Source organism: Genypterus blacodes, unplaced genomic scaffold (genome assembly GCF_046128005.1).
Source record: "Genypterus blacodes isolate CSIRO-AG114 ecotype Tasmania unplaced genomic scaffold, CSIRO-AGI_Gbla_v1 ptg000131l_1, whole genome shotgun sequence".
Classification (NCBI taxonomy): domain Eukaryota; kingdom Metazoa; phylum Chordata; class Actinopteri; order Ophidiiformes; family Ophidiidae; genus Genypterus; species Genypterus blacodes.
The window spans coordinates 941,692-960,298 of NW_027466933.1; the positions used below are offsets into that span (position 1 = coordinate 941,692).

The window sequence follows — 18,607 nt, forward strand, 5'->3', positions numbered from 1 at the left end:
TGAGCTCTGACCCTGGTTATCAGAGTCAATTGTTTTATATTATTTGATTGAATATTATTATATTATTTCAAAATGATCACAAATAATATTATGGAAGTCCATCAATAACCCAGTGAAGATTGTTTAGGCAAACGGAGCAGCGTGTGTGTAAGACGTAACCATAACAGAGCACTGTCTCCAATCAATCACTGCTTTATACAATAACTCACAGCCCGACTGGATTGTTTTGAATGTATATGACATACATACATTCTTTTTCTCTAAACATGATACAGAGCACCCTCTGCGTGAGCGTGACCCTGGCCTGTGTTGTTTCTGTGGTCAGACTGCAGGTATCCTCTTCCAATCATCAGCAAACTAGCAGCGCTTCACATTATGACACAAAAAGCCAAGACATAATAAACCTGAATTCAAACAATAAACTGTAAGCCCTGAACCTGCCTGCATGTGGTCATACTGTCTGCACACAAGTCTTTCCCAGGATTTATGGTGGGAATGAAGCCGCGTTCGCTGAGCAGTAATATCAGCGCTCGCTTCAGAAGGTTCATGCCGAGGCTCCGGGGAGTATTTAGGAGGGGCTTAGTGGGACATTCCTAGATGATAGGTGGTATTCAAGCACCATAGAGTTCATTTTCTCTCATCGTGTGCTTTGAAGCTAAAGCAGAAATGCACTCCCATGAGGAACATAAACATGTAGGCATCTAAAATCTCAAAGAATTGTTTTGCTCTCCCTGTGATCAAGTAGCTCTAATTAAGAATCAAAGGCTTCGACCCACTGTGTTACAAAGGCAGCCACCTCACGGCCTCAGACCCCTCTGGGCCTCGCAGGGCCGCTGGGGTCCCTGGAGGCCTGACATAGGCCTGACAGAGGCCTGACAGTCGCCTGACAGAGGCCTGACAGAGCATGAAAGACACAACTGAAGTTTGTCAGTGGGATAAGAATCTGGCAGGTTGTGACATTTTACAAGACATGAAAGGAGAGAAAATGTGATTTTCAGGTCACATTCATCAGTAATCACTGTGGTTGTGACACTGTAATGGGAATGCAAACAATCATTACAAGCAAGAACCAACAGGGATCTGAAAATAGAATTGCTACTGAATAGAGAAATTGAGGCCATCAATCTTTGATTATATGAGCCAGCTGTGAGTCAGGATGAGGTGTCCATGTTTGACACATGATGCTGTGTCAAATCAGTTCTCTCGGAACTGCTTTGTATTTTTGGAGGTCTTCAGGTCTTCAGAGGTCTTCAGGCTCACATGCTCTCAGTCTGGAGTTTGGACGATCATAAATTATCCCCAGAACGTCTGTCACTCCGGCAGCCTCAGGCAAAGCTTAGACGGAATAGTTCAGCACAAAATTTTCACTGTAATTCCATGAAATAGCTTCCAAGTCAGACGGTAGCGGCCAGGTGTTCCAGTCCTGTGCCTGCTGTCAAGTTGTCAATGCTTATTTTGGAGTTTAGTTGATAAGGAAAGGCTCCTGAAGTGTTTGTGCGGCCTGGGTTTGGATCCTCTCCTCTGCACCCCTGACACATATGGGTTAAAGCACAGAGGTTGACCATACAGAGGTTGACCATAGGGAGGCAGTGGCTCAGTGGGTAGAGCTTCCGCTTTGGAACCGGAGAGTCGCTGGTTCGAGCCCCTGCCGAGGTGCCCCTGAGCAAGGCACCGAACCCTCAATTGCTCCCCCTCTGCGAAGGGTGGTAATGTAATGTAAGTCGCTTTGGATAAAAGCGTCTGCCAAATGATCGTAATGTTAATGTTAATGTTATACACATTTGCACTCCATTTACAAGATTTTTGCTCCAGGCAACCCAGCTGTGCAAAGCTCTGTCCCTCTCCCACACACGCACACACACTGAGGAACAACCATATTTTTGTGAGACAATTTTGCTTGTCTGGGCCTCATGGACTTGTTGTGTTTGCTCCTGCTGATACTGTAGGAAAATACATAGATCCATACACGAGGACCCCGATCCAGCAGGTTCTCTATCCTGCCTTTGGATAAATTGCTTGCATCCCAAGTACCTGAGAGCACACCTGAGGACAAGGAGCCTGTTGTGTGGTGTTAAGATGTTGCATTTTGAGCATGGATGTTGAATAACAGCATGTGATGTGCAAACCCAGTACAACAGAAACCTGCAGTGGTCGCACGCTTTCTACTAAACAGTAAATAAGAATGAAGGAACTAAGAAACCAACTCTTATACGTAAACGGTCAAAGGAGAATATTTTAATCTGATAAAAAAAACTACAGCAAATACACGGCAACAAGTAGATCAGTTATTAGTCATTTGCATAAAAGTGACAAGTGAGTAAAAATAAATACCAAAGTCACAAAACCTCAAAGATAAAGATGAAACTCAAAGACATACAGAAATATGAAAGTTAAGTAAGCAATGTAAGCTTATACAGTAAGTAAGCATGAAGCTATGGATGTAGTTATTCACAAAACAGTTGTAAAAAAATTTCATTTATATAAAATATAGATTTTATTATTAAAGTGTAAAATATAAACTATACAAACAGTAATATGCATTGAATACATCATTATCAGCATCTTTCTGAATAGAGGGGCTAACTTAAGCTCTGTCACACACACACACACACACAAACAGGCTATGTTTTGCTTTGATATAACAATTACTATTTATTACTCATCTGGGTACACCGTGTCAAATTCTGGCCTCTGTATTTTATGAATATGTGAACACACACCACCACCTAAAGCTGGCACCAAGTACAATTCCATTATATATTGTATACATATATTTCTGCACGTTTTATGTCATCTTTATATTAAATCTGTTCTCTAAAGCTCTGTGTGAACTCCACCTGCACAAGTAACCATGTCTCAGCTGAAGTCATATATCTTGCACAGTTTGACGTTTGTCAGGTGTTTGTGACTCATAATGGTGATTGACTAGTCCTGTAATTAGTGAGATAAATGGCACTGAGTGGCCTTTCACCACCATCCTACCTAAGGAAGGAGCCAAACTATGTCACTGAAACTGACACTGCAGGATTATAAACAGTTTCTTATTTTTTCAATGCACATAAAAGTCACAAGAGCCAGCCACATTCTCTTAATGACGCTTTTACTGCTCCAGACCAGAAAGGAATGCTTACACACACACACACACACACACACACACACGTGGTCCTGGTTCTGGTTGGTGGAGAGGGTCATCCATTAACAGGAGCTCTTATGATTAAAAACGTTTGTGTGAAAGACACTCACTGCACAATGACCTCTCAGGCTGCAATCCAGCACACACTGATAAATACATCTTGACTGTTTACTGCCAATTTACCTGCTTTTATCTATCCCGGGGACTGGGTGGTCTGCAACAATTACTTTCTACACAGGTGCAAATTGCACCGCTAAGTAAATTCCTGTTGGCCAGAGGTTGGTCTGGTGTCTGCACGGTGAACACACAGGTCAGCGCCGGAGTAACGCTAAGAGAAAAACCTCTCCACTACCATAACGCAGAGCTAACAACCTCATCTGAAATGAATATACCACTGATTGAGTAAATATGGCGGCATTGTAATGACAGAAGGGAGGAGCTCTGTATGAAAGAGACCGAACTGTCAAAACTGTCGAGATTTCTGAAACCCTTGTAACGTTGCTGGCTGACAGGTTTGCGACCTCTGCCTCTTGCCTTGATGCCTGGGGCAGGGGGCTGTCGGACAAACATCCTCTAATAGTCTAGTGGACCAATTTAACGTTTAAGTGTAGGCTGACCTTGTATGCAAAGTTTGTCAGTGACAGATGTTTCCCATGGTGACTGTAAAGAATCTCATAAACAAAAGCTTGACATTACGTTTTTACAACGCATATGATACCTTCACCGCTCGCTCTAACAAGCAGCCATGAAAACGCGAGTGCGAGTGGCAGGAGGCCAGGCATTGTAGGGTGAAACTGAAGGAGCGCACAGGAACAAGCAGCAGAGAAAAGAACTCACCCAAAAGTCAGATCACAGTCAAATTCTCTGTACAGTCTCTCCAGGACGACACCACTCGGGTCAAACACAAGGAAATGGACGGCAGCACCTACAGTAAGAAAGGTTGAAGATATTGTCGCTGTGTTATGCTTTGTCTAAAGGTCTTCGCCTGGCTTTATCAGGTAGCTATGAGTTCATCTCAGCGTTGAGAGGACAGGATGATGAAAGCATCTCGCTGCTCTCTGGAGGGAGCGTGGAGGAGATGGTGGACAAACGCTGCTCAGGATGTGACAACTTGATGGAAACTGCTCAGTAAATTAGGATGGTGAAGAATGTAAGCGGTGTCCATCTCCAAACGCTGTCATCCAGGTCCCTAAGCTCTGTGGAAGCTCCTGTGTGGTCGACTCTGCGAGGGCCTTCAGAGAAACATCACATCAACATCACAACATTCTCTCGCTTGCCGGCTTTGCTACAAGAAAGTCAAATCTCTTTAGAATGGAATGTTTTGGTGATTAATCCCAGCGAGTTCGTCGCTACACGAACGGAGCTCGACTCACCTGGATTCACAAAAGCGGAGGCAGGCGGCATCGGCCTCCAGCTCGGCGCAGACGCACCGCTGAGCATCTGCTGAGATTCGTCCGGCGGGTCGGCCTGCGGCACGTCTGAGTCGCTGATGTCCACGGTAGCTCGACATTCCATAAGGCACCGTGCGCCTGGGAGGGGCGAGGGGAGGGGAGAAGAAGGGAGGGGAGGGGTTGGATCAAAACAGAGAAATGCGATACTTCATACATAATACTCTGGACAAACATTCTGCGCATTTATGAATGAAATGTTTCTGCTGGAAGTATGAGAGGTCCTATGAGACTTTAGTCAAACTACCTCATACACACCATCAAACTCAAACACACGCAACGTCAAGCTCAGGCACACACTATCAAACTCTCTCACACGCATTTCAAACGTAAACACACAAACTATCAAACTTAAAACTATATGAACTATGATAAAAGTAAGAGACTAAGGTTAAATTATAATAATATACTACTTCTACTAATATTATTATAAATGCCTCAGCGACCTCTCATACGGGAGTGTTTGTTTTGTAGTAACCATCTGAGAATAGGGAAACGACCCCGTCAGCGGACACTATATTATTTTATGTGACCTCTCCTCTCAGACGAACCCCGAGGTGTGTGAAGCTCAAGAATTTAGGGGGCAAACAGGAAGGAGAGCCCATGCGGAGCAAACACAGTTTGATGTTTTTATTGTCTTCTCGTTAGATTTATGGTCAAGCAACTTCTTAAGCCAATGGTCACGGTCAAAGAATCCCAGGCGGGGGAGACAGAATTTGTACACAGGAAAAATCTCTCGGGAGGCTCGACTCAAAAAGAGATCCCAGAAGCCTAATGTTGCATGTGAACGTTAAATCAAACAATCAAAGAAACTCTTACAACACTGCAGCCGCACACAAACAAGCTTTGTTAACCTAGGGAATGTGTTCTGTCTGAAAGCTGACAAACACATTGTCAGAGATAAACCACTTATTGGCTCATTTGTGGATATGAATCATCTGAGTGTAAACGCTCCTGACTCATCTGTTGGGAAAGCGTCTTCTTTCTTTGCCAGTTGACTGAATCTGACGCCTGAGGTTTGCCGACGAAGATGTAAAAGCAATGGAAAGCTTACCCTGCTAAACTGTTTCCCCTCAATCTGGCATTGTCCTGTCACAAGATCCCATGCAAGGAAGTGAGAATTGGCCACCAGCCCTAATGAATACCGTGTGTTCATGCTGTAAGCGACCCGAGCGTGAAATGGATGCTCAGCTGTTCAGCTCTGAGCCAACTGGGAGCGACACCTGCCCACATCTCTCCTGCATAGAATGAGTTCACCTTCCTCACTTCCTGTATCTGATGGAATCCACTTTTTTTGTCTTTTATTGGAATATGTCGATTTGTCTCGACTTGCTAATGAAGAATAAATTGCAGTGTGTACCTGCAGGAAGAGCTGATGGCGGAATTGGCACGGGAAGACAGAGGAAAGAAAGAATGTTCTCCAACTATCCTGCCATGGATTTTAGTACGGTCAGAGCTCACAGAACTCCTCTGCGGTTTGCCACGTTTGGTTGTTGTTTGTTGAAGCATGAAGCAATGAATTGATCCTTTTCTTTAATGCACTAATTTGGGTGATTTCTGGTTCTCGTTTTTCATGCTGTACTGTAACTGTTGTCATTTCCCTCGGGATAATAAACTTTCATCTAATTAGAAGATTGCCCACATTAATCCAACTATAATGTAATGGCCACAGTTTTGTGCTTAAATGACAGCAATGAATACTTCATTGGTTTCACTTCCTAAAGATTGATGACGTTCACGACGTGAAAAGTGCTGCCGGGCTCCTCCACCATCTCATCTAAAATGTTTAACATACACTTCTTATATCTGCAGGGTAAAGCTCCCATGCGAAGGGTTCAGCAAAACTCATAGTCTGTTGGGTGATGAACCCATAAATCAGGCCAGGAGTCGACCGATCATCCTCCAACTGCTGTGAGTGATGGCATTTCTGCGCGGCAGCCCGACTGTTCTCTCTCTGATCTGATGGGATGTGTGAGTATTTTGTCAGCCGATGACAGCCAGGCAGTAGATCTACCTTATTGATTTTGACACGATGGCGCTGAAGCCAACGCCACGTTAGAACGTCTGTAATGCATGAAATCGTGTCTGGATTTGTTTGGCAGAAATTGCTTACTTTTAATTTTTTTTAGGAAATTTGGCAGCTCCAGTTTCTGATACACACCAGACGGGCTCGTGTGCAGTGAGTCAGAAGAGAAAATGCATCCTCAACACTGACAGGATGTCATTACTATTCTACATAGCACCGTAACTGTTTACACAAGGAATTGGAGTAGAAATGATGGAAGTGACACATGGATCCTGGGTGTTTTCTTCATTCAGTTTGCTCCTCCCTGGTTTGGCCGTTACCCGTTCTTTCTATCCAAGGAAACTAGTGGAATGCAAGGGGCAAGACTCGGTTGCAGGCAACACCAAAATAACTAAAGAACAGTCTCAATGAGTCTCTATTCTCTGTTCAAAGGTCCAGGTAAGGCGACATACATAACAAGCCTCAGAGGTGAAAGAGTCCAGACATCCAAACACAAGGCAGACAAAGAGGGATTCTAGAAAATAATCAAAGTCCAAATTCAAAGACACAAGGAAAAATTCAAGGACAGGAGCAAAGGTAAGCCAAGAAACATAACGAAACACTCGTCTGACATCAGGAATTACTACTTGTACCGATGCTGCCTGCCTCCGCTTTTGTGAATCCAGGTGAGTCGAGCTCCGTTCGTGTAGCGACGAACTCGCTGGGATTAATCACCAAAACATTCCATTCTACAGACGGGACTTGTGAAAAATCTCAAGATGCAACAATTGGCAAACATACAGGCGAGTATGTATATACAAGCGGAGGAACTAATGAGTGAACGAGGATCAAGTGTATGAATGATTAGGTGTGATGTGATGGCAAGTGTGGGAAACTTTAAGAAGTACAGCCAAGCCAGGAAGGAGCAAAAAGGACGGGAACAAGCACACTTCAGGCTTACATTTCGCACATTTCCATATCTATCCTCCCCTTACTATCCCTGTGGAGGGGTGCAGGTGGCTGAAGTCTCTGTCCCAGCATGCATCAGGCATAGATCATCATCTCTATCATGAAACCCATGAGCCCTGATTCACAAGATGGATTCAAACCCACCACCTTGTGGCTGTGAGCACCCGCCACTGATCCACAGTGATGAAGCCGATGATGAAGATCAGTAGCAGTGATAATAGCAGTAATAGAATTAATATTAAATACAAACACGTCTAAGCTTGTATCTCAAATCCCCTTTAGCACATCAGCACCATGGACAGTAACCCATATTATGCGCTGATCAATAAAGGGAACGGACAAAAAACTAATCGATTAGAAGAAGGAGGGAGGACCGTAATGATCGAATACTCTTGCAGGAATGACAACCCGAACTCGATTGATGTAGGACTCGGCGGGGGAACGTCTCCCCACACGCGGGCCTGCCGCCACTTGAACTCGCGGAGCCTCAGGCAGCAAAAACTGAACGTGGTATGAGCTGTGTTTGGCGATTGCGCAAGAGCGACTGGATCTTGAGCTGCGATTACCTCACGTCAACCTCGCCTTAAATTGCGACTGTTCACCCTAGACGCGGTGCAGGTCCAGAGATGCCCGGAGTACAGAGAGAATACTGCAGTATGCCAAGTACTTTCAGTTGTACATGTGAATGGAGAGGTGTCTTACTCGGGGGTGTTGATCCAGATGATGTCCAGGTGGCAGTAGTAGATGCACTCTTTGTCCCTGTAGGAGTAGCAGGTGCAGCGCTTGGGTCGCGTCTTTGACGCCGTCACCTCGGCCCCCTGCGCGGACCTGCCGGGGCCGAACCCCGCGGTCAGACCCCCGGGCTTCACCAGGGCATCGACCATAAAAACACCTTATGGGGGAGGGGGGGAATATAGAAGTTACGCAGATGAAGCATGGAGTTAACAGTTTGTCGCAGCTCGCAGGGTTCGTACCTTGTAACAGAATCAACACCGGCGCGATGAGAGTCGCGAGTCTCGCGTGGATGTGTGTCCTCCCCATATCAGATAGTCCCCAAATCACTCATAATGACGTCAGAGCGCACTTGTTGAATTAATCTCCCTTTAGAGTCGAGTAAAAATCCACAAATCGCTCATCGCCTGTGGTCCAAATCCGTCAAGTAGCCGCAGAGCTCCGTTCATATTCGGCTTCCTGCCATGAATCTGACCTGTAACCTGCAAGGAAGAAGAAGACGACTTGTGTGTGTGTGTGTGTCCGCTCAGTGCGCTTTCTGTTGGAGTCTTTGCAGCGTTGATGCAGCGCAAAGTCTTCTAAAGTCTCCAGCAGCTTGAGGTTCCCGCCCACGACTCCGCTGCTGTTTGCCGCTCCGGGACACGAACACGTGACACCGTGAGACGCGTCAAATCAATTTGTACTGTGAGAGGGGTCCAGGTAAGATAGGTATAGAAAAGATCAGTCTCAATGTTAAGCTAAATTTTTACATTTGACCCTGACAAGTGGTGAAATAAAAACTGTAGAAAGACACACACACACACACACACACACACACACACACACACACACACACGCACATGCTTGTGTTACATACACCACATTCCAAAACCTGTGTTAACCCTCAAAAGCCCTCATCTGTGGGTATGAAAACATTTTTTAGCATTTTTACATGATTGACGGTTGACTACTTGTATTTAGTTCCGCCCAATTTGGCACTGAGGAAGTCCCAATCCATAACTTGTTGACTCTGTAGATGTTAGCCTGTAAAATGTAATAATAATACATTTAAGCAGAAACAAAGGCACACAAATAACACAAAACTGTGGACCAAACATTTCGCAACAATTTTGTGTTTCACACCTTTTTTTCACACCTTGGGCACATTTCTTCACACATTGTATATCATTACAAGGCTGGAAATGCGCCTGAGGGCAAAAGTTCTGGTGCATAAAGCTGTATAGGGTCACATCATTACGGGGACCAGGGGGTCAGGGGGTCCGGCTCTGTAACACCTTCCTACAACTATTTGGATGATGGATGATGACAGCTGTATCATGAGTCATGAATATGAAGGCTTGCAGGTATGGAGGAACCCCCCTTATTATACCTGGGCCCCTGAGGCTACAGCTTTGAGGCCCATAATTCGTCAAATCTGGACAAACTGACCTCAAAGTTGACCTACGACATATGCACAAACACGGACCACCCTGTTATCACACACCAGCCATAACGCCAGCCAGGATTTCTGCCTTAGCCCCCAAAATCATTATCATGTGTGCTATTCCTTGCTTTCCTCTGTAGACCATCTGTTGTGCATCTCCTGTAGCTAATGGACCAGAAAGTGTGTAAAGTGTTACAATGTCTCCACATGTTAACTGTAAATTCCATGTTTTCAGTTTGCCCAGTCAGAACACTTACAAGTCATTGCAGCTGTTGATGTAGGTGAGATATAAATCTGGGATTGTTTTCAGGGCTGAGGGGATAAATGGATCATAAAACAAGTACACAAAGCTTATATGTAACACATTTGAAGAGTTTATTAAAGTTATTTACTGGGTGCGTTTGTTTTGACTGTATGCGGTTGTTGACCTTTGGTGTGATTATCTTAAAGATTTTACCCTGACTGATGGCTACAATTACACTCTACTGGAATCTGTGTAAGTGTGCGGCGGGTGGAGGAGTGCCTTAGAGAAACAAGTGCACTGTACTTGCAAGGCACCTTCAGGAGCAGTTGGGTGGTTCAGCGTCTTGCTCAGGAACGCTTCCTGGAACCGGGAATCTTCCGATCCCGAGAAGGCCGCTCCAGCATCCCAACACGGCCGCACCAATCACAACTTCATAAATTATAGAAGCTATAATCCTGAGGGAGCTCAAGTTATTGGACCTCAACAATTGTAATTAGACCTGAAAAGGGTTTTAAATGTCTGATGACCTCAGAATATAGACTCTAGCCTAGGCAGAGTGCAGGCGTACTGTGTTACGCCTGCTGCCTGGTCTTAATTCATCTTGACTTGTCTCATTGTTTGCTCTCTAGCCATAATTGACTTTGGGGTTTTGTGGTTTCCATTTGTCAGAAGACCACTTCTTAGTTTCTTAGTGGAATACGTGGTTTTCGGGATTTTGGCTCATTAGACTGGGGTTTTAAATGTGTTTTTTTTAGCGTACATAGCTACATCATCCTTCTATGTGGGCTGTTCGGTGATGCGTGTCGGTTTTCTGCGTCTGTGAACGCAACACAGATAAGAACACTGGAGCTTAGAGGTGGAGGGAGCGAGATAGGACCGCCAGGGAGAACGAGAGAGAGTGTGTGTGTGTGTGTGTGTGTGTGTGTGTGTGTGTGTGTGTGTGTGTGTGTGTGTGTGTGTGTGTGTGTGTGTGTGTTTGTGTGTGTGTGTTTGTGTGTGTGTGTGTATAGACGGGACCAGCAGCAGATGTTGAGAAGCTTTACCTAAAACTCCTCTCAGATGATTATGAAAACACACCCACTTTACTGAACCTCTTACAACAATTTCCTCTGTCTGTGTGTTACCTCCTGGGGGAAATCATTACTATCACTCACACACACACACACACACACACACACACTCACACACACACATACACACATAGGGGACAATCATGAAACTGAGTGGAATAGAGGAAGCCCACATCCTGCTCGTTTCTTTTGCGGTGTGTGTTATTTTTTTCTCAGCCTGTCTGGTTTTTATATCGCTTGTGGTAATAAATAGTCAAAAGCAAGGTAATAAATAAAGGATGAGGATAAATATAGATGTATGAATTTGGTATAAAACACTGAGCCCTCCCTACACACACACACACACCACACACACACACACACACGCACTCAAACTCACACAGAGATTTGTTTTTTATCTTGTACCTAAATCACAGGCACTCATCTATTATAGATAAACTTGACAAAATGCCATTTAAAGTTCCCTTCTACCGTTATGTTCTGGGCATACGTTCCCATGGCATTATTATTCGAATATAATATATTCAGAACTTTTATTAACTATGACGGGCCTGTTCCGCCACAGATTGCGCTGCGCCGGTGTTCTGTGCCTCAGCGCTCGTCTCTGGCGCCTCCCCCACACTGGGAAGCAGAGAGAATTCCACACAAATGAAGACCATATTCTGTTCCCCTTCTCCTGACCCTAGTTGTTATGGTGGAATGCTGTTAAGCTTTAACATGATATACCCATGTTTGTAAAGCATTGTAGGACTGGTCGGGCCCCACACAGCGTTCATTTCCCCACAATGCATAGAACATTAAAAAGTATACATATATAGCACAGGTATCTTCTTGATTATTTGTTTGCATTAATAAATATTACAGGTTTTGACAATAAAATGCATTATTATGACCTTTGACCCACTTCTAATAGTCTGGAATTTGAATTCTTTACCTCATTCATTCATGTTTGATATTATTCATCAGCACAATAATGTTGCTGTTTTTTAAACAAACGTCCTGAATCTTTAAAGTTTATCTTTCTTCTGTTTTGTGAAGCGGTCAGAGGCCTGGACACCCACTGGTTCATATGTACACAGTTTGTTCCCCATCTCTCTCTCTCTCTCTCTGTGGCTGCCCTGTGAAGTGGTGATTATCGCCGCCCCTTGATTCAACACAGCCTGAGGGAAGTTCACCTCAGGCCAGTGTTTGGCTTAACTGTGACACATTGGGTATGTGCACTTTGGGAATCCAGCTTCTATGTTGTCCTGCTTTCATTGTTCTTCCCTGGAGTTTTGTAAGAAAACACACCCGGCCACATTGACGCCGCGGATTTGCAAGCTTGCTGCGGTGAGGATAACCTGGTATGGGTGAGAGAAATAACAAACAGACCATAATTAACACCCCTCAGCCGCCCTGTAGGAATGAAGATAAAGAAATGAGACGTCAAATCTGCACACTTGATAGGAGTGAGGTCCTCACAAGGAAATTGAGTTTTGGCTGTGATGTAACTGTACTGTACATCATGATATGAAAGGGACAGGACTGACACATCAGACAGTACATCAGCGAGACTCACAACTGACACTTACAACTGCATAGATCCAAGGGGACAGACAGGGTGCCAGTTTTTTGAATGTGAGGCATGTCCTGAAATGCAGCTGGAACATATTAAACACATCATGGAGAGAGAGCGAGAGAGCACATCTGGGAAAACATAATTTAAAGGCTGTTGTCACATATTTTTGCACACAAACTGCCAATGGTAATGAGTCTTACATAATCTATTGTTTTGAGCCTTCACCCTATCTCACCTTTGCTTCCATGCCCAGACTTTTCATCAACAGATGTGATAAGAAAATGTCCTCCGACTGGGCAGGAAGAATGAACTTTCCACCAAGAGCCATCCATCATCAAAAGGGTATGGTGTATATTACTTAAAGCACTCAAAGTCAACCTGATGTCTCTCTCATGAGACCCTGTAAATTCCACAAACAATGAAAAGTGTTCAGTAAATGTGGAATTCAGCCTCATATCCATAGAAAATGTTGGTTGGCAGTTGCAAGCTGATCCTTATTAACAGATAACACTCTAAGATATAATTAAATATTTTTCATGGCCAATAAGTACAAAACACTGGTAACAAAAATTCTTTAGAGAAATGACGGCCAAACCCTAAAGCCACGAAGGAGCCATACTGCAAAATATGAGCTTCATTAAAGACTGATCCTGGATCGGCCCTTGTGGTTTCAACAGTTATTAAGACTGATGGAACTCATGTTGGCAGAGGTGCAGTTTCTGGAAGACATGGGGTCAAAACAGAACTTTTACACACACAAACAAAACTTGAGAATAGCCCTCAGTCATGTACTGTTGTGGTGGTGATGGTGGCGTAACAGCAACTCTCTACAAAGCATTGCTACAGCTCGTCACCTCACACTTTCACTCTTTTAAATGTAATGGTCTTCGTGGTCGAATCAATAACCTGTTTCATCACAAGCATACACTCTTATGAACAAATCAATTGGGTTTGAAAGTATGGCCTGATGATTTAATGGAAATGGATTACAAAGGTGTGCTATTTTGATTTGATTGAAGTGTTTTTCTGTGGAAGATGATGTGGAGGAGACGGAGGGCTTAAGTGAAAGGCCACTGGAGATGAAAATATCACTCGTATGTCAAGCTGTCAGAACGCTGATGCTCTTTAAGCCAGCAGCTTTAAATCTATGAATGTCGCCAAAGTGCGCAACATTTTCTTGTTGATATTTTGTCTTTCCTATAATCATCAGATTATATCAAGTCCCTCACAGGAGAACATTTAGGATAAAATCCATACATCTTATTACATGTAACAGCTTTTATTTCAGTGCATTTACATAAAGTATCTGATTACAGCTTATCTGTGGGAGATAAATGTTTTTAGTTAGTCTTGGCTCTGTGGGCGGATCATGTTTCCCATAGCTGAGAGGCCTGGACTGTACAGTAAATTCATGTGGGTATAAGCCGTAGGTATAAAGCCTGACAGATGACCAGATCATGCAAGGTCCAGGTTTAAATCACATCAGTTCCTGCCTTCTCTGATTATTAACCAAACTGTCTGCCGACAGTTTGGTTTATTGTTTGAGTAGAGGTGGGTGGTTTAGAGAGAGAGAGAGAGAAATCTCTACTGCAAACACCTCAGCAGGCTGAAATCTATTTTGCTTAACTCTCACTTAAGTGTAATGTCATCATCAAGCATCTGGAACAACAAGCTGTTCAGAGCAATAAATGCAAATGTAATCACAAACTGGGTCGTGAGCAAATCCTTATTTAGCTATTTCAGAAACACATAAATATATAGGGAATGATTTAATTATTTGAAACTACTGGAAAGTCCTGATGGCACTGAGCCCATGTTTTGCTCTCTATGTGAACAAAAAACATAGGAATGCCACAGTGACGGACATGTGCTCCAAGGAGCGGTGGGCCACTGCTGCTCAGTCAGATGAGTTTGTGTCACCACCATGTGGTGATATACGGTACATGCATGTACTATATACAGTGTTATTGCAAAGGACAGGGCTGAGAAAGTGATATTTTTCTCTATGGTATTTGTTGTGTTTACTGTAGATTATTAACTATACTTCCAGTTTTTAATCATAATAATCTAACTTTGGAAATGCCTCCAGATACACGATGCAGACGTAATGCAGTGTAATGACTCAAGAGCAGGGCCACACACGGACCACTGAGAGGCAGTTTAAATAGTTAGAATTTAATACTGCCCACGTGAAAATATATTAGATAATAATAACTTCATACCATTTCTAATTATTGTAAAAAAATATATATAAATATCAAACAAAGCTTTCGAAACTGAAATCTACGGAACGCGCTTTGGGACATTTCCACCTGTTGGTTGCGTAGTCACCATGACAACAGCTCCCTGCCAACCTCCCCGAAGTCTTGCTAACTTGCTCTATCTTATATTTCCTACATACAATTTTAGAACCAGCGCCTGCTGTTATTTATTCGAAGTCCAACAAGCTATAGCAATGAACAAGGTGAGGAAGAAACGCTTATTTACATTATGCGGGGCTGACAGGAGAAAAGTACGGATAGCTAGTATAGCGCGTTAGCTGCGGGTCATCTGGTCGTGAGTCGCTACACCTGGTTGTTGTCATGCGTTAGCAGCGTACTTAAGTATTGCAATTAATAGTAAAAGTATTTAATGTTCCTCATTGTGGTTTCCATTCGTCACCTTTCCAGACATCTGGATACAAAGGTTCACATGACTATCAGAGAAGAATAGAAAGGTAAGATGAATACTTTGCAGTACTTCCTCTTAGTGATGTCTCAATGTTAGTGACATGTTTCAATTCTGTCCACAGGGAGAGAAGAAACGGTGTGCGTTACAGATGTGGCCAGTTCAACACCATACAAGATGTCCTCCGCCAAAGACCAGGCTGGGTTGAAGTTAAGGAGTGAGTATAGGTTGTGGTTAAAGATGCATCATGTTATTACTTTGATCATGGATGTGATGTTCTTTCTTGTTTTCTCCACAGGGATGGAGATTGGGACTTCTACTGGTGTGACGTGGGCTGGCTGAGGGAAAACTTTGATCATTCTTACTTGGAGGAGCATGCTAGAATAAACCATTTTCGCAACCATTATGAGGTAAAGAAGCATCAGTCACACACTTTTAGAGATTTTGTGCAGCAATCAGAATATGTGTATTTATCTTTCTGCTACAGCTGACTCGCAAAAACCTCATGGTGAAAAATCTGAAAAGGTATCGCAAAAGCCTGGAGAGGGACATCGGCCAGATGGAGGCGTCCAAATGTGACTTTTTCCCGTGCACTTATGCACTGCCCAGCGAATATCATCTCTTTGTGGAGGCGTTCAGGAGAAGCCCCGGCAGCACCTGGATCATGAAACCGGTTAGCCATTAAGACCACAGACTTGATTCAGTGTAATGATGCAACCTAACAGAGGACCTCCTCCTTGTTGTGCAGTGAGAATGTAGAATTCAACTTCATTTGATTATTTAGGTTGCAAAATCTCAAGGGAAAGGAATTTTCCTGTTTAGGAAGCTGAAGGACATCATGGATTGGAAAAGGGTAAACACAACTGATTTCATCAACAAACTGAAGAGGAAATTATCAGAAACAATGGATGATAATCAACTCACAGATCGTATTTGTCCTTATACAGAATGGCAACCGCTCAGAGGAACAGACTGATGTGGCTCAAGTGGAAAACTATGTTGCCCAGTGCTATATAGAGAATCCCTACCTGATTGGAGGTAAGGATGTGCAGAAGTGTCTGTCTGATGTCTTTGCTTCTTAACTGTTTATGCTTTTCCTCCATCACAGGCAGAAAGTTTGATCTAAGAGTCTATGTACTGGTAACCTCAGTGAGTAAAGAACTATAGAAATCCTTCCATAATGTTCCAGGCTCTAAGTTTAGGTGCATGAGTGGTCTTTATATGTATTTGTGAATTTGTTTTTTCAGTATGTCCCTTTGAAGGCTTGGCTCTATCGAGACGGCTTTGCCCGATTTTCAAGTACCCGCTTCTCCCTCAGCAGTATTGATGACCAGTGTATCCTTGTCATTGTGAAGGTGTCATCATTTATTTTGCCATACATTTAAATGTATGCTTTGCACTCACCTGATTGCATCGTCTGGAGGTTTAACGTTCTTGTGTGGCAGTCATTTTCTGACTAATGAGGGGATCCCTCATGAAATATTCAAGCAAAGTTTGTTTTAAGTAGCCCAGTTATGTGCCTAATTTTGCTTTCATTCATTCATTAGTGCATTTCCTTAGTGCCTCTATTCAGATGTGCATCTCACCAATGTGGCTATCCAAAAAACAGCACCTGACTATGATCCTGAAAAGGTAATTCAGTATAATGTCAATAATTACGACGGTATGTGATCATTTTGTGTGTGTAAATATAGAGGTTTTATCTTCATTACACAGTGTTGCTTTTTTCCTTCCTTCCTTTACCGTGTCTAAACAGGGTTGTAAGTGGCAGATGCAGCAGCTTCGTAGGTACCTGACTGCCAAACACGGCACAGAGACAGTCGAGACCATGTTTAAAGACATGGATAACATTTTTGTCTGCAGTCTACAGAGTGTACAGAAAGTCGTTATAAATGACAAACACTGCTTTGAGCTCTACGGATACGACATTCTGCTGGACCAGAACCTGAAACCGTAAGGGCTCGTCCACAAGTGTGCACATCACTACTCATGCTCAGTAATACCTACACAGAAAACAACATGCACATACAAGTAAACACATGCTTATTTCCACCCTCCCTGCTGTAATAACATACTTACATTGTCAATGCCTCATCCTTTTCAAACAGTCCCTATTATCTCATCCTAACCATTTGCTTCTCCTGAGGATTTAGACTAAGGCTAGATTAAAATTCATGTCATTATCCTCAATTTTACATCTCTTCAAAGGTGGTTAATTGAGGTGAATGCCTCTCCGTCACTCAGTGCCAGTAGTCAAGAAGATTATGAGCTGAAGTTCCGATTGTTGGAGGACACGCTACATATTGTAGATATGGAGGGAAGGTAAACGCCTATTTCTTCACAGTCATTATTTCTCTATTTCTGATTGCTGTTCTATAATCGCGAGTGATAATAAGTGTGTTGTTTCTATTTGCCAAGTGATTAAAATGTTAAAAAGGCATTCCATTCTGTGTTATGACATTTTTTGACAACACAAACACAAGTAGAGAGAAGCACATTGGAAAGGTAAAACATTGTTATAATCTGTCAACAGTTAATCATTTAGTTGCATTTCCTTCCAATCACACAAGGTGAAAACAGTCTAAAGGGACAATGACAACAGAAGTTCCCTGCTTTTAACGATTCTGAAACTGCAATTTCATTATTTTTGGTTTTATATCATTAGGTTGAGTGGCACAGAGAGGAGGGTGGGCGGCTACGACCTCATCTGGAACGATGGACATGTCTATAGAGACGATGTCAGTGTAGAAACACTTGGCGGCTCCTGTTACCCTGCCAACACACACCTAGGTAACCTGAATGTTCTCTAAATGCCAGCTAATCTACACAGAAATCTGTAAATATGCAAGAATATGCACTCAACTACCACCTTATGTGATTGTTTGGAAAAGGTTATTTCAATAACAGATACTGCATCTGTACCTGTTGTCCTTTGCAGGGTGTTTGAACGACAGAGAGAAGCAGCTCCGCCACCTCCTCAAACCATTGGCAGGCCAGAAGAGGATACAATCACACACATGAGCTACTGTTGACTGTCTGCCTGCCTGTCCTACCACAGTGGCACATGATGCGTATATGCAAGTGTCATCATGGTCATGATGTCACGTATGTGTGTGGGCGTACACACTCACTGGAAATACCTCAAAGGCCACAGACCCTACCCTTGAGTGTGGCGAGGCGTTACACTGTTTTAGTGTCTTACTTGTGAACTCTGCATACACTGAGCGTACCATGTAGATAGTTTATTAATGAATTTTAGAATGACAGATGGATTCAAGATTTTTTTCCATGCCTTACTAATACTTCATTCAACACTGAGAAAAAACATACAATACCACAAACTGGGTCAATATAATAA

General features: G+C 43.2%; 2 protein-coding genes across 2 annotated transcripts; one reads left to right on the forward strand and one right to left on the reverse strand.

Annotated features, from left to right (window-relative positions):
- Positions 1-4,254: 4,254 nt before the first annotated feature.
- edn3b (endothelin 3b) lies at positions 4,255-8,782 on the reverse strand. The gene is made up of 4 exons (XM_076163487.1): positions 8,530-8,782; positions 8,258-8,447; positions 4,507-4,662; positions 4,255-4,365 (listed from the first exon to the last, which is right to left on the reverse strand). The coding sequence occupies exons 1-4, from the start codon at positions 8,594-8,596 to the stop codon at positions 4,323-4,325; spliced, it is 456 nt and encodes a 151-aa protein (XP_076019602.1). The 5' UTR covers positions 8,597-8,782; the 3' UTR covers positions 4,255-4,322.
- A 6,255-nt stretch (positions 8,783-15,037) lies between these two features.
- Positions 15,038-18,270, forward strand: LOC143010822 (putative tubulin polyglutamylase TTLL9). The gene is made up of 14 exons (XM_076163368.1): positions 15,038-15,046; positions 15,252-15,298; positions 15,374-15,466; positions 15,548-15,659; positions 15,737-15,922; positions 16,034-16,102; positions 16,197-16,287; positions 16,358-16,398; positions 16,497-16,584; positions 16,823-16,881; positions 17,006-17,202; positions 17,458-17,571; positions 17,915-18,039; positions 18,188-18,270. The coding sequence occupies exons 1-14, from the start codon at positions 15,038-15,040 to the stop codon at positions 18,268-18,270; spliced, it is 1,314 nt and encodes a 437-aa protein (XP_076019483.1).
- Positions 18,271-18,607: the final 337 nt, after the last annotated feature.